Source organism: Centroberyx gerrardi, chromosome 22 (genome assembly GCF_048128805.1).
Source record: "Centroberyx gerrardi isolate f3 chromosome 22, fCenGer3.hap1.cur.20231027, whole genome shotgun sequence".
Classification (NCBI taxonomy): domain Eukaryota; kingdom Metazoa; phylum Chordata; class Actinopteri; order Beryciformes; family Berycidae; genus Centroberyx; species Centroberyx gerrardi.
Window position 1 is genome coordinate 24,386,365 of NC_136018.1, and position 15,132 is coordinate 24,401,496.

Sequence of the window (15,132 nt, forward strand, 5' to 3'; positions counted from 1 at the left end):
AGGAATGACTTTGAGGTATTGACGGCAACTTTTGAGAGCCTTGGGAAGAACTGCATATTGTTGAGCCCTATCCTGACTGATGGACATGGCTCAGAGAGGTTCAGCCGCCTCCTCTCCATACTTGGATACAGAACTATTGCACTGCTGTTGGTCTACGTTACAAAGACAATTTTGACCTGTTCTAGAGGCAGAAGCATGCATACAAGAGGGATGTTCTGCATCATAACCACAGGGAAATGCTCCTGGTCAGTAACTTTGACGAGGCTGAGGGACTGACATTCTGCCACTGATAACCCTAATAGTAAAAGCCTTGTGCCTGATTTCTTCCCACACTATGTGCCCACTGACCAACTGCCCATCGAACCACTCCTTTCCTCTTATAGAACTGTAAGAACTAACTCATCATTCAGACCCGTATCTGCTAACAAAAACAATCTAATTACTATCAAGAGCCTCCCTGTAACTCTTCCTGTTGCATCTAACAAATCTTTCAAGGTTGCTCTATTGAATGTAAGATTCCTGTCTAACAATTTGCCAAGATTTCATTATGTCCAACAGCATAGATTTTTTTATGATTACTGAAACATGGTCAGGATAACTGTGCACCCTTAAATGAAGCCACCCCTCTCATTTATTCATGTTTCCACCAGCCCAGGATAAAGGGGCGTGGTGGTGGTCTAGCAGTTATCCATGAAAGTAATTTCAAGTGCTCTCCCATTTCTTTTGACAATTTCTCCACTTTTTAAATTTTCAGCTTCTTCTTTGGTGGCAAGGTCCCTAATCTTTGTGTTCTAGTTTACAGACTTCCAAAACTGACTGATAACTTTATTCAAGAATTCTCTGATCTCTTATCTCTTATTATGCCATGGTATGGAGAGCTAATAAATTGCGTATTCATTTAGACATCTTGAAGAGTCTAATAACTGTTTATCAGAATGCTGTCAGGGACACCACATCTAAATATTTTGCTGATATCATTGCTAAAAGCTAACTGTGTGAGGAGTTTTTAAATTATTTCAAAGAAAAGATCGATAATATCAGGTGCTAGATCCCCATGACCTCTCAGTAAACCTATTTCTCTCTCAGCGTTGGAGAAAACAATATCCCATATGAAAATCACATCCTGCCCTCTAGACACTATCCCAGCTAACTTCCTAAAAGAGGGCCTTGGTACAGTTAGTCCTAACATTCTAAAAATTCTAAACAGCTCCTTAACCACTGGCTCAGTCCCTACTTGACCAGTCCTGAAAAGAACAATCTGCATTCTCTTACTCTTCGCAACTATAGGCCTATTTCAAAACTATCTTTTTTTATCTGAGGTTTTAGAGAAGGAAGTGACTACACAATAACATCTTTGAGAAATTTCAGTCAGGTTTTAGAGCTCTTCACAGCACAGAAACTGCTCTAAGTAAAGTCTCTAATGAGCTCCTCCTTGCGGCTGATGCGGCTTGAGTGACTGCTCAATTTTAATTTGTTTCAATCTTAGCACAGCTTTTGACACTACAGACCATGCCATTCTACTTGATTGACTTCAAATTTGGGTTGGCGTCACAGATGATGCTCTTAAATGTTTCCAGTCTTACGTGTCAAATAGAACTGTCTCTGTTATAATAGGGAGTGCCTCATCCTCCTCAGCACACCTTTTGTGCATTGTCCTCCAGGGGTCAATCCTTGGTCCCTTGTTATTCTCACTGTATATGCTTCCTCTAGGTTATATAATTCTTAATCATAACATTTCCTTCCATTGTTATGCAGATGACACACAAATCTATGTTCCCATAAAACCCAGTGACTCCGGCAGCTTATCCTACCTTAAGGTCTTTACAGACCTTGAGAAGGTTATCCATACCTTCATCTCTTTGACTTTGACTTTTATTAATTCATGCTTGAAGTAAGGTACACTGAAAATGACGCAGAATGTTACATCAAAAACATTAAGATCATAAGACATAAACATAAAAAGGGCACATTTGTACACGAGACAAGATAAAAAAAAAAAAAAAAAATAGAAGTATGTTTACATACAAGATTACTAAGAATAAGTGGAGCTACCGACTATATTTTAAAACATGACAATGTAGGCTCTAGAGAGCTGTTCAAAGTGATAAAACAAAAACATAAATAAGTAAATAGATTTAAATAGTTACTTCCTACACAGTTGATCAAAAAGGAGGCAAGTATACACAGACTATATTCTCATCACCTGCTTTAAAAAAATTGACAAGCTCTTTTAAGATGCTTGATTAATTAGCCTAGCCGGTATGCAGAGTTACATTTTTCAGTCGGTTTGTTTTGGCCCTGAACTCCGCCAGTTTGTTTTGGTTTCTTAATGTTCTGGCAGTACAGTTGCCTCGCATTGGTGGCAATAGATCATCCAGGGGATGTTGCGGTTTCTGCATGTCCCTTATCAAATTCATAACAGCCTCCTCCCTCCTATTTTGAAGTGAGGGTAGTACTTGTGAGTTGATACCAGCTCTTCTTCTAATAATTTTAAGCTGACTGTAACTCTTTCTACTCTGGTCTCAGACAGAATTCTCTCTACCATCTACAATTTGTGTAGACTGGAGGCTGCAGATGGGGGTGTGCCGGTGAAGGAGCTCAGTCAGATAGAGGGGAGCCAGGTTGTGGAGAGGGTTATAGGTGATGAGGAGGAGTTTGAAATGAATTTGTTGTGGGACAAGGAGCCAGTGGAGGTTTTGCAGGACGGGGGTGATGTGATGAGTGAGCAGACGAGCCATGGAGTTCTGGATGTGTTGAAGTTTTCTGAGGATTTTGGAGGATGTACCATAGAGGACGCTGTTGCAGTAATCCAATCTGGAGGTAATGAATGCATGGATGAGTGTTTCCGTGGCTGAGAAGGAGAGGGATGGACAGAGACGGGCAATGTGTTTCTGAGGTGAAAGAAGGCTGTTTTGCTTATGTAATTGACATGTTCAAAAGAGAGGGTTTGGTCGAAGACGATGCCAAGGTTGCGGATTTGAGGGGAAGTGAGCCCAGTGGAGCTGTCAATGGTGAAGGAGAAGTTGTGGGTGGATTTGATGAGAGCTTTAGGGCCAATGGTGATGATATCAGATTTATCACAGTTCAATTTGAGGAAGTTGGTTTGGAGCCAGGACTTTATTTCCGTGATGCAGTTGGTCAGCGTTGAGTGAGTGGCAGCGGTGATTGCTTTAATGGAGATGTAGAGTTGGATGTCGTCGGCGTAGCAGTGGAACTAAAGCCCATGACAGGGGATTATGTGGCCAAGGGGGAGCATATAGAGGATGAACAGGAGGGGGCCAAGCACTGAACCTTGGGGAACACCTTGGGAGAGAGGAGCAGTGGAGGATTTGCAGTTGTTGATGCTGATGTACTGGTGTCTGTCGGAGAGATAGGATTTGAACCAGGAGAGGGCAGTGCCGGTGATTTTGAAAGAGGTTTCAAGGCGGGTGAGGAGGATGGAGTGGTTGATCATGTCAAATGCCGCACTGAGGTCAAGCAGGATGAGAATAGTGAGGCAACCGGCATCAGAGGAAAGGAGAAGGTAATTTGTGACTTTAAGGAGGGCTGTTTCTGTGCTGTCTTTGGATCTGAATCTGGATTGGAATGGTTCATACAGGTTATTGGAAGATAGGTGGGCTTTGAGTTGTGAAGCAACTGCACGTTCCAGTATTTTAGACAGGAAGGGGAGGTTGGAGATAGGTCTGTAATTGTTGGGGATGTCTGGGTTGAGCCCAGGTTTTTTAAGGATGGGGGTGACAGCAGCAAGTTTGAGGGTGAGAGGGATGGAGCCAGTAGTCAGGGAGTAGCTGATCTTTGTGGTAATGAGCGGACATATAGCGGGAAGACAGGCCTTGATAAGACTAGAGGGGATGGGGTCCAGGGTGCAGGTGGAAGTTTTCATTCCCATCATGAGGTGGGAAAGGTCCGTAGGGGAGACTGGGGAGAATTGAGACAGGGACTGGCTAGTTAAAGGGCGAAAATTGAGAGAAGGGGGGACAGATGTAGGAGTGCCCAAATTGTTATCGATGGTCTCTATTTTAGACTGAAAGAATGACAGGAAGGAGTTGCATTTGTTGACTGAAAGATTGGCAAATGTTGCCAAAATGCAGCCGCTTGACTTTTAATCAAATCTAAGAGTCAAGAACATATTACGCCCATACTAGCCTCCCTACATTGGTTGCCAGTTTGTTTTACAGTTGATTTTAAGATTTTACTGATAACTTTTACGGTCTGGCCCCCAGCTACGTATCTGACCTTTTCATTCCTCATGAGCCATTGCGCAGCCCCATGCTCCTGGACATTCCAAAGTCCAGGCTAAAGACCAAAGGTGACTGGGTTTTATCTTTTCAATCTCTTCTTAAAATTTTTTATGAACAAGCCTTTTTGTAACTGCCAATTTTTATAATGGCCTCTTTCATTTTATTGATCTATCTCTTATTCTCTTTTACTTTCTAGCACCCATGTACAGTCCTTTTCTAAATGAAAATTTTATAATTTAAACTTGTATCTACCTTGATATTTATTTATTCACTTGTACTTTTCCCTTGATCAATTTTTGCCTTTTCTTATGCTGTAAAGCACTTTGTAAAATTAGTTTTGTGTTAGTGCACACTACAAATAAAGTATGTATAGCATTCCTTAGGCACAGTGGGAAATGACTGGCATTATGCATGGGTGAGATTTGAATGTCCAGAGTGTTCTTTAAAGATGCAAAATCCCAAATGAAGTACTTTCAAAAGTTTAAAAACTGAAGCAATCACTGCTCATGAACGTATCTCAAACAAAGGAACAGTATGCCTATGATCAAAGGACTGTGTGCCTGCCAGCCATCCCCTCAACCTATAAAACCCTATAGTTTTCTCTCACAGCCATTAGTACACACACACACACACACACACGCACACACACACACACACACACACACACACACACACACACACACACACACACACACACACACACATACATATTTATGACTTTTTGGCTCATACAATTATTCTTATCTTCAATAGGGAGTTTTAGTTTCCCATGGTCTAAATGCTCTTTCAGAGGCTTTTCCACCCTGGCAAGAATAAAATTCTGGGGGAAGCAGTGAATACTCTGAGCAAAATATCAGCTATTGGCAGCTTCAATAAGAATAATTTGGTAACAGTGTCTGCCTTCAAAAACCCATATCGGTCGAACCCTAATACACTTCACTCCAAAATAGAGAGTGGGAAGGCAGAGCAAGGAAGGCATTTAGTGGGGGTTGAAAGTAGATGGCTTTAATTTATTCACATCATGACAGTTCACACACACGCGTGCACATACACACACAATAATTCCAGAGACAAGAGTATTTTACCTCCCCAACATCCCACCTGTTGAACTAGAACAAACCAGTGGAACTCAGCTGAACCAGTGAGTAAGGCTGGAGAATGGAATGAATGGGATGAGAGGATGTAAAGCAGTAAAAATGCACTGAGTGGGAGAGAGAAAGAGAGAGAGAACATAAAAACGACAGAGTGGGAGGAAGGTCAAAACAGATAAAAAGCAAAAACTGAAGGCTAATAGAATACAGACAAAAGCTGAAGGCGATACTGAATGAAAATTACAGTATAAAGTATTTAGGAGTAGAAAGTGCACAATATTGGCTTCAATAAAACAGATTTTTTTTAGCAGGATATTCCTTTGTAGCATCAAAATAATATTCAAAAGCAACTAACTGATTTATAAATACAATGGAGCTCTAAAAGTACATTGACCACTATGTATTTCATGGATCTTTCTTTAGCCTCCTCCATTCCAGCTCACCTCAACATTAACACCTCCAGTCATACTATTAATGTTCTACAATGCCTTCAGAAAGTGTACAACCCCCTTGATTTGTTACAGCCTGAATTCAAAATGGATTAAATTAGGATTTTTGTCACTGATCTCCACACAATAATCCATTACAACAAACTGGATTTTTTTTTTTTTTACACATTTTTACAAATGAATTAAAAATGAAAAGCAGAAATGTTTTTAGTCAGTAACCCTTTGCAGTCAGTGGCACTCCAAGCTGAGTTAAGGTGCAACCGAATTCTATGTCCTTGAGATTTCTTTCAATAAACTTGGTTTGAGTCCACCTGTGGCCAACTCAACTGACTGGACATGATTTAGAGGGAAATACATGTGTCTTTATGAGGTCCCACAGATGATGAGTGCACATTAGAGCAGAAACTCTGCCATGAAGTCCAAAGAACTGTCTGTAGGACTTATAGCTACTAGTAATGTAGTCCAATCTTTTAAAAAACAGGCAAGGGCTAGTCCAAGTATCTCAGTTGGTTAAGTAAGTAAACTTATGGCATATGGTAGTTTCTGATTCGTCATCTTCACAATATAGCACGTCATAACAATGTATACTAATTATTGACCACTGAATATTTGGCCTTGAAAATTTACATTTTTGACTCAATTTTGAAATTAATTTCGACTTCATCTACATTTCTCCTACAAAAATTTTATTCGATTTTTTGTTAAAGTGACAGCCCTTGTATGTGCAATGGAGTCATGTTCAGTGAAGGAATCTGAGAAAAGAAATTATCCTAGGCTATACGTTCAAGAGTTATTGGCCAATATGTAAAAGTTGCTTCTAATAGCGCCACCAGCTAATATATATATTTTTTTTTTGCCTGAGTAGGGGGTGATCTGAAAACTATGCACCAAATTTGATTGCTCTAGCATGAAGCATTTAGGAATTATGCCTCCCTTCCTGTTTGCACATCATAGACATGAACGTTATTCATTCATCATCAGTTACATACCAAATTCGGTAACAGGCATGATGCAGGCAGTTCAAATAAGGTGTGTGTAAAATTTGTGAGTCAACTTTGTAGGAGAAATTAAAAAAAACAATAGGTCCTATTGCAAGATACTGAGCAGGATTTTCCCCCTTGAAATAGCATAAACTCATCCAAAAATGATCTACTCAATCATTACTTATGGCCCATTGGTAGTGTGTGACAGCGTCTGTGTCTGCAGAGAGCCTGCATTCTGCATGGATTTTCTTATTTCTGAATGTTCGAGATGTTTCTGGGCGTCAACCTTTTGGGAGCAGGTGTGTCCAGCTGCAACCAAAACCACTGCGGAATCATTTAATATCTAAAAGCCACGCTCTGTTTTAGAGTTCAGGACCGCTAGCCAGGTCCTGAACTCTAAAACAGAGCAACTGGTCAGGGCTAGTGTGTGTCATGAGCTGGCAGCTAGCTACCATTAGCGTAGCTTCGTTGTAGTTGAAAAGCTGATAGATAAGCTAACCGGCACCTACATTTCCAACAGAAAATATGCCAACTCCGTGTCGCTCTTCATCCCAATCCTCTCCTTCAACCTCCAACGGGTGAAAGCCAACCCCAGATTCACTCTCATTTTGGAACAAGCCTTGTCTGCTTGGCGTTTTGCCTCACTGTACTTTTTTACTGGGTTAACTGCAGGGAGGAGGGGTTAACTTTGAGAGTTGTGTTTACAAGCCAGCAAAATCCTACTCCGGCGCCATCTTCATAGCGGCCATCAGTAACACTGAATTGTCAACAACATGGAGTGTTGTCAACAACATGCATTAAAATTTGTTTCAAAGGACACTGTCACAGAAAAACATAATTCACTTAAATTTTATGGAGATTCAATCAACTTTATGGGAGAAATAGCAAAAAATAAGTTTTGCATAAAATTCAAAATGTCAGAAAAACTGGCAGAATTATGGCAGAAATTAATACCAGTATGTGCAATGGATTTGGACTCTACACCATCCGGTTAAGGAGATATTGGCTAAAATGTAAAGTGCCATCATCTGGCCAAACAACGTATTTTTTTGGCTGACTAGTGGGGGAGATTTAAAACCTGTCCACCAGTCTCTGAGGCAGAACAAGCACAGATCCTGTACCGACCCACGGCGCGTGTGTTCAATTCTATGCACTGAAGCACTGCAACATGGTTAAATTACCTAACTCCACTAACGTTACTTAAATACCACAAGGTAACGTTCAAGGCACCTACCGTTAAAGTTTGTAGGGCAGCGCAGACGAGTTACTGTCTGCAAACCCTGTTACTAACTGTGGAATGTTAAGTTTCACTTTTGTTTTCACACCGGGAGACTCTGTGGATTGAGTTCAGTGCTGCTGGTCTGCTGTCTGTACATCTCCAAATTACAGACATGACGTGATGTGACATCAGGCGCATTAGAGATCGATTTAGATCCATTTCTACACACTGACCAACTTTTGATTTTGTGCCTCTGTATGGGAAACACTGCATCTCACAGTCACAAACGCCCTCTAGAGGCCATCTGACGAAGCACATCATCTCACTAAGCGTTACTTGACTGAGTGACTGACTGACCTGAATCTGGCTTGTGATGCCCTCGGCTGCGCCATGGGAAAAAGAAGTAGCAGAAGAAAAATCCTCAGGGTGCTTGGACCCTTAGTGAGTGATTTTAAATGTATGCAATTTGTGCTTATGATGCCAATACATCTCAAATATCTTACTTAGTTTTATTAGTTGTGTAAATGAGAAATGTATTTAAATCCGAAACGATTTCAATAGTTTTATCTGGTCACATAAATCCCAAAACAGTCAGATACAACAATTGGAGTAAACTGTGTTGATTTGGGTGAAATCAAGTTCAACTTTTTTCTTAATACCTAAAAGTCAATGTTAATTTTCTTTGGAGTAAATACAAAAGACAAAAGTTGACAAAGAGGAAATGAGGAAATTATAGTTGCTCATAGGCAAAACACAAATAAGCTGTGAAAAAATGTAATAGTTAATGATAAATTAGTATCATATGCTGTTAATATTATGGATTTTGTTGGTAAAGTAATCAAAAATGTCATTACAATATGGTACTGGGTTTCCTATAGACGATGGAACTGGAACCCTGGAAATGGAGAGAGGGAGAGAGAGAGAGAGTAAGAGACAGAGAGAGGAGGTAAATGTAGTCAACCATAGCGACCCAAGAGACTCAGGAGCTTACCTAGGTTGTTAAAGTGTGTGTGTGTGTGTGTGTGCGTGTGTGTGTGTGTGTGTGTGTGTGTGTGTTGAGGGATGGGGGATGGGGGAGGGCGGCTGGTAATTAGGTAGAAATCCAGAGATCTCCAACCATTAGACAAGCCAAGAAAGAGTGGAGGAGGAGGAGAGAGAGAGAACGACAGAGACATAGAGAGAGAGAGAGAGAGAGAGAGCAGCCTGTGTGTGTTTGGGTGACAGTGATGGGAGAGGCCACTTCATTAGTGATAATGACTCCCTATGCTCAGCACCCTAACAACTGACAACACACACGTGCGCACATACGCACACACACACACACACACACACACACACACACAACCAGGTAACTACATTTACCCCAGCCCCCCAGACAAACCATGGGCAGCTGACTACCTTTGGTGGTGGTGGTGATGGTGTGTGTGTGTGTGTGTGTGTGTGTGTGTGTGTGTGTGTGTGTGTTGGCTGACTACTGTCACTATGGGGACGAGAAGAGATTGTAGATGAATGTGACATCATCATGACTGGCATAGACACACACACACACAGGCCAACAGGGGCTGTCTAACCACTGGACCATTGGAGTCAAACTGGGGCTGCTTCGCTCCCAGTTTCAGAGACAGAAGATTGAATCAATACAACATACATCCAAACACATTGATTATATCTGCAGTGCAGCCAGCCAACTCACGTAAACAGATTATAGAGAACGAATGCAAATATAGATCTAGGCTCTGATCTCGTCACTCCCTGCAAGCATAAACCTGGCTAGCCAAATGAGAGCAGGGAGTGACGATAGTGAACGGATAAAGACAGTTGGTGTCTAATGTGTTTTAAATTATTCTAATGAAGTTTCACGTTTCTGCAGAGCTTTTTAACTTGATATTTGCAGGACAAGTTGGAGTCAACAACAAATCCCAGATATTTAAATCGTTGTGTGGCCCAGTGTGTTGCCCAGCCAAAGGATCCAGGAAGTGGTTGGAGGCAGAGACGGATTGGCCATCTGGAAGTTCTGGAGAAGTCCAGAACGGCCGCTTGTTCCAGGACGGCCGCCGGCCGCTGGCCTGGCCCATTCGGCCATGCAGATCTGAGAGACAGATCTGAATGACAGAATTCTTATAATTTCTGAGTCAGATAGAGTTATATTGACAGTCGCCACAGATGCTAATGCAACCATTTGGTTCCTGAGCCTCATAACACCCAAAGAAGTGCTCCCGTTACATATGTAAACATAGGTGAATGGAAATGAAAAATAACAAAATCTTCTTACAGCAACATAAGAAAACTGAGGAACAAATAAAGTCAACTCAAAATAAGGCACATGTACACAGCTGCATGGCCTAACCTTCCCCTCCTAAGGCTAGAGACAAGATTATATATCCAGGTAAATTACCCAGAGTCCTCTGCCTGGACTGTTCCATCTGGCCACAGGACAGGAGGTTTAACTTAATTATATTTCTACTAGGTTGTGTTATTACCATTATGGAATACTTCACACAATGTCCCTTTAAATCTCCTTTCAGCATACACTCGAATTACAGCATTCATTCCAAAACAGTTCCCATACAGCAAGACAACCAGTCTTTAGAAAATGAAAAAAAATAAAACACAAATGGTATCTTCCTTCATACTAGCTCTGAGGTAATCAAAACCATATTTATGCGGCAGGAGTTGGGTGACCCCTTCCCAAACAGAACTCCCGCGGCTGAAGTGCGGTAAGTATGGTTTGATACTGAAATGAAATGAAAATTAGTACAAATCAACAATTACTCTGTAACGCAAAAACGATAAATAGAAAGTAAATTGAAACCATATTTGTGTAACCTTTTCCCCCAGTTAATCAGAGAATGTGTAGATGTCAATGCAGCAAAATACTAAACATAAACAGACCCAGGATAGTTACTGTATAGCAGTCTTACGGTTTGTTATAGTGATGGATTACTGATTAAGGAATTGGAACCAAACAAACAGATAAATATGTTGAATGAATATATAAATACAAACAGATTAGAATGGGAAATGAAGATATATGCGTGACAAGTGTTGGCCTCCTGACCACTTTGTCACAGGCCTTTATCACTTTTCCACTGCTCATTGTCCCTTGTAGTAAAATACATGCAAACAGTTTTGCTCACATTAAGGGTTAAATAGGAGTGTGTGAGCTGTTCTGACACTGTTCAAGACTCTTGCTAATTTGGTAGCTGCTTGTTCTTTGGTCTTGGCATGAATATAAATAACGGTGTAATCTGCATACATTTGAATATTAACATCTAAGAACACTTAATAAAATAGGTACTAAAATGTATTCCTGCGGAACGCCAATCGAGCAATTAACAACAGAAGAGCTGTTATCACCAGTTTTTGTACACTGCATCCTAATGGTTAAATATGACATTCATGCCAAGGCATTAGTAGTGAAAGTACATTTTGACAGTTCTGAAAGAAGACCATTATGGTTCACAAGTGCACCAACCATGGCAACTTTGTCAGCACTAGATTTGATTTATTCGACAAAGTAACAATTGGCAGTTTCAGTAGAAAACTTGCTCCTATTTAGATGATCAGATAATTGGTCACAAATTACATATTAGGCTACATATGTACGGAGAATGACTCCCCTGGGCCAGATAAAGTTATGCGTTTGGTAATGCACCTGCCTTGCTGCAGGTCAGTGACACCATGAGTTACTATTACAAATACTATTGGGATCATGATTTCTTTCTCCTGTATTAGAAATAAGCTGCTATTTCTCAGTCAAAGAGGGAGGGGTAATATTCTGTTAACTGGTTTACTCATGGCAACAGGGAGACTCAATCACAGGGTATTAAAGGTTGATGTAAACAGATTAACCTGAACCTAAGATTAACCTCTGTACATGGATGCCGGTGATAACTCTGTTCAACTCATATTGAGGAAAATAACACTGTGTTCAGCTGTTCCATGTCTTCCCATTTGACAGTCATAATAACGCTTGGGGCGGGGTTGAAAAAAATAAAATAAAATAACAAGCAGATGAAAAAGTGCTTGTGAGTCATTTCTATGTAGTGTGTAGAGTATTATGCAACAGATATGCACTGTGCCAATCACACTGCATTTGGTTGAAATGGAGAGATCTGATTGGAGGACACAGACGTCCACCCCAGTGCATCATGGTCATTATTTCCCTTCTCACAATGTCCAACTGAAAACAGGGAGCTGACAGGCAGAAGTGAATGATGATGCTAGATATGGGTTTAACATGCTACAAACATAAAGGAATCAGGTGCTTTAAAAAGGAAAAGGAAAATTAATACTGTATTAATACTGTACACGCACAATCCATTTAGATGTATTTAGTCCTTGGTACACACTTGGTACACAAAGTACACAACCTCTACTGTCTGTAACTATTAAAGTACACAACCTCTACTCTCTCCTCCCTCCAAAGCTGCTGTTGGAAACTGTGGTTGTGCTGGGCATCTCCCACTGACCAACATTAAAAGACTATGTTTGTACTGGTCAGCTCCCAGTATGAACGTGAGATCTGTCAATATTCCTTGAATATAGACTGGTTAAAATAAATAACCAAATCTAGTAGATTTTACTAAATCATAATTTTGCAGAGAACACTGTGTACTAACTGACAACATCCTCTCTCTCCAATCTTTTCTGTCGCTTTCTATTTAATAAAACCAGAAATAGTCATCGGTATGGAAATGTTGAAAGTACTGTTCCACAACACAATTACTGCATCTTTTGTTTTAGTTTTGTTTCTTTTGAAGCAAAGAAAAAAAGTGCAGTTGAAAGATGATGTAAAGGATGTTGGGTCAAAGAGCTGCTGCAGATACAGTGGATAAAGTGAGATGTATACCAGCAGACTGAGCACACACACTTCAAATATAATAAAACAAGAGCAAAGAACACCATCTGTTCAGCTACACAGTGGCACCTACAAAACACCGCACACACACACATACACGCACACACACATAAATAAACCAAACCACACCAGCACACACACACACAGCCTCTTACCGATGGTAAAGCTGAAGCCATCAATGCTGAAAGTGGCACTCCGACACTTTTTAAATCCCTGTTTCTTTGACGTGGGCTCTGTCATTTCAGCTTTTTATGTACAATCCTCTCTTCTCGCTCTGTCAGTAGGTGTGTTTGGAGAGGGGAAAGTGCTCTCTCCCTCAGAGCTCTCCCCGGAGAGGAGCTCCCTACTGGGGTGAAGCCAGAGACTGCTCTCCCTGGGCTGTAACCCTGGTAGTCCTGGTGGAGGCTGGCGGTGCTGTGGAGGTTTTGCCTGCTGCGTTCAGGAGGAAGGCTGGCCCCCCGCCTCCTCCTCCTCCCTGCTCTTCATCCTTCAAGGCCACTGTGATCCTGCAAGAGCACTGACAATACACAGCTCTCTCACTCTCTCTCTCTCTCTCTCTCTCTCTCTCTCTCATTTACTTCTTTATTTTTCTGTCTCCTAACTGAACCATACACAGCTTCCTCAGAATCAGATATGTGGAGGGAAAAATTATAGAAACCGCTCTCTCTCTTTCTCCCCTGTGGTCTTCTGTATGGCCCTCCCCACTTCTACGCTAAAGCCAGTTGATTAGTCTCTCTACCACTCCTCCCCTCTCAGCAGCTTCCTCTCATTCCACCTCTACCTCCCTTTGTCATCTCTCTCTCCACCTCTCTACCTCTCTCTCTCATCTTTCCTTCTCTACCTCCCAATACCTCTCTATATTTCCACCTATCTCTCTCTCCCTTTCCAAAAACTTAGCATTATGAATGTAAATGTTTCTCTGAGGGCAGCTGTAGGCTATATTAATATTTATGTGCAAGACTCTCTCCACAACTGTGATGAATTCATGTGTGTGTGTGCATACAGTGTGTCAGAGCACATGAGCCGTGTGTACAGTATGTGTGTGTGTGTGTGTGTGTGTGTATGTGTGTAGTGATGTCATCATGTACTGTAATTGGTCATCCATCTATGCACAAAGCATCACAACAGCCTTGTTTCCCATTCAGCAAAATATTTACTCTGCCTCAACACACATGCACACACACACACACATACATAGCAAGCGAATGTACATGTACAGACACACATGCACACACCATGAACACATATAAAAGCACATATACGTATAAATAAACACATTTCTAAATTCCAGTGAAGGTTCATACAAATGAACCAGACCGGCATCAAACAGCAGTTGCACATAATTCATAGCTTCATAGCGTTTGTTTTAACCTGCTTGGACTACCAGATGGGTAGGATTTATTGCATTGTAGGTGCAGGTACATTTTCAGTCACAGAAGTATGCTGACTTTTGAATACTTTGTGCTGTGATTGTCTAAACTTTCTGACAGTCATTGGTTTGTCCTATGTGGGAAACCGTAGCCATGTGGTACTGAAGTAGACCAAAACAAACCAGAAAAGTCATTGCAAATGCTATCTGGCCAAGGCCCAACATGAACTCATAGGCCCAGATATAGTTATACAAGTCCTCTCTCACAACAAAACCATGTTTTAATGCACTTTAGTTCAAAGTGGCCTTTACACTGTTAGAACTTTTCATTGCAATCAATGTTAGAACTGCACTAGGCAACTTTTCTTGTCCATGACTCTAAATGGTAGCAAGAGGTAACAGTTGAACATTTTTAATTTCAATACCCAGAAATCCTGTAAGATGTAGACTGATTAGTTAACTACCACAACCCCAGCTGGAATGTGATGCTTTATACCAAAGGATACCAAAAGGACCAGAGAGGCAAAAGATCTAACGTTGGTGAGCCCAACTTTCTCTGGACGGAGTGCTCGCTCACTGCTGTTTAGCAGACACTGGATTTCACTCTTAAGTTTGGATCCATCACTTCCTGTGTGGAGAAGCTTTACCACCAGTGACCATACCAATATCAGAATTTAATTTGGGCAAATAGGATGAATCTACAGCTTCTCAAATGGTAAAGTCTAATCAAGTAGAGTTTATTTTAGGGCTGTGAATAGATAGAATAGATCAAAAATACATAACTAATACATAACGATTAATCGCGATTAATCACTCCTTTATTTCTTGAGACTGGAGCTTATAATCATAGATATTTAAACATAGAATGACCAAATTAATCATTAAATTACCAAATTAATGTAGCATCAACACAAAGGAA

At 40.9% G+C, this 15,132-nt stretch overlaps 1 protein-coding gene across 1 annotated transcript in view; it reads right to left on the reverse strand.

Annotated features, from left to right (window-relative positions):
- Positions 1 to 13,084, reverse strand: part of pde1ca (phosphodiesterase 1C, calmodulin-dependent a) — a 169,698-nt gene extending 156,614 nt beyond the window's left edge. Inside the window, exon 1 of the mRNA XM_078291305.1 lies at positions 13,000 to 13,084. Coding sequence (XP_078147431.1) covers positions 13,000 to 13,084 — 85 coding nt within the window. The remainder of the gene's footprint in view (positions 1 to 12,999) is intronic.
- Positions 13,085 to 15,132: the final 2,048 nt, after the last annotated feature.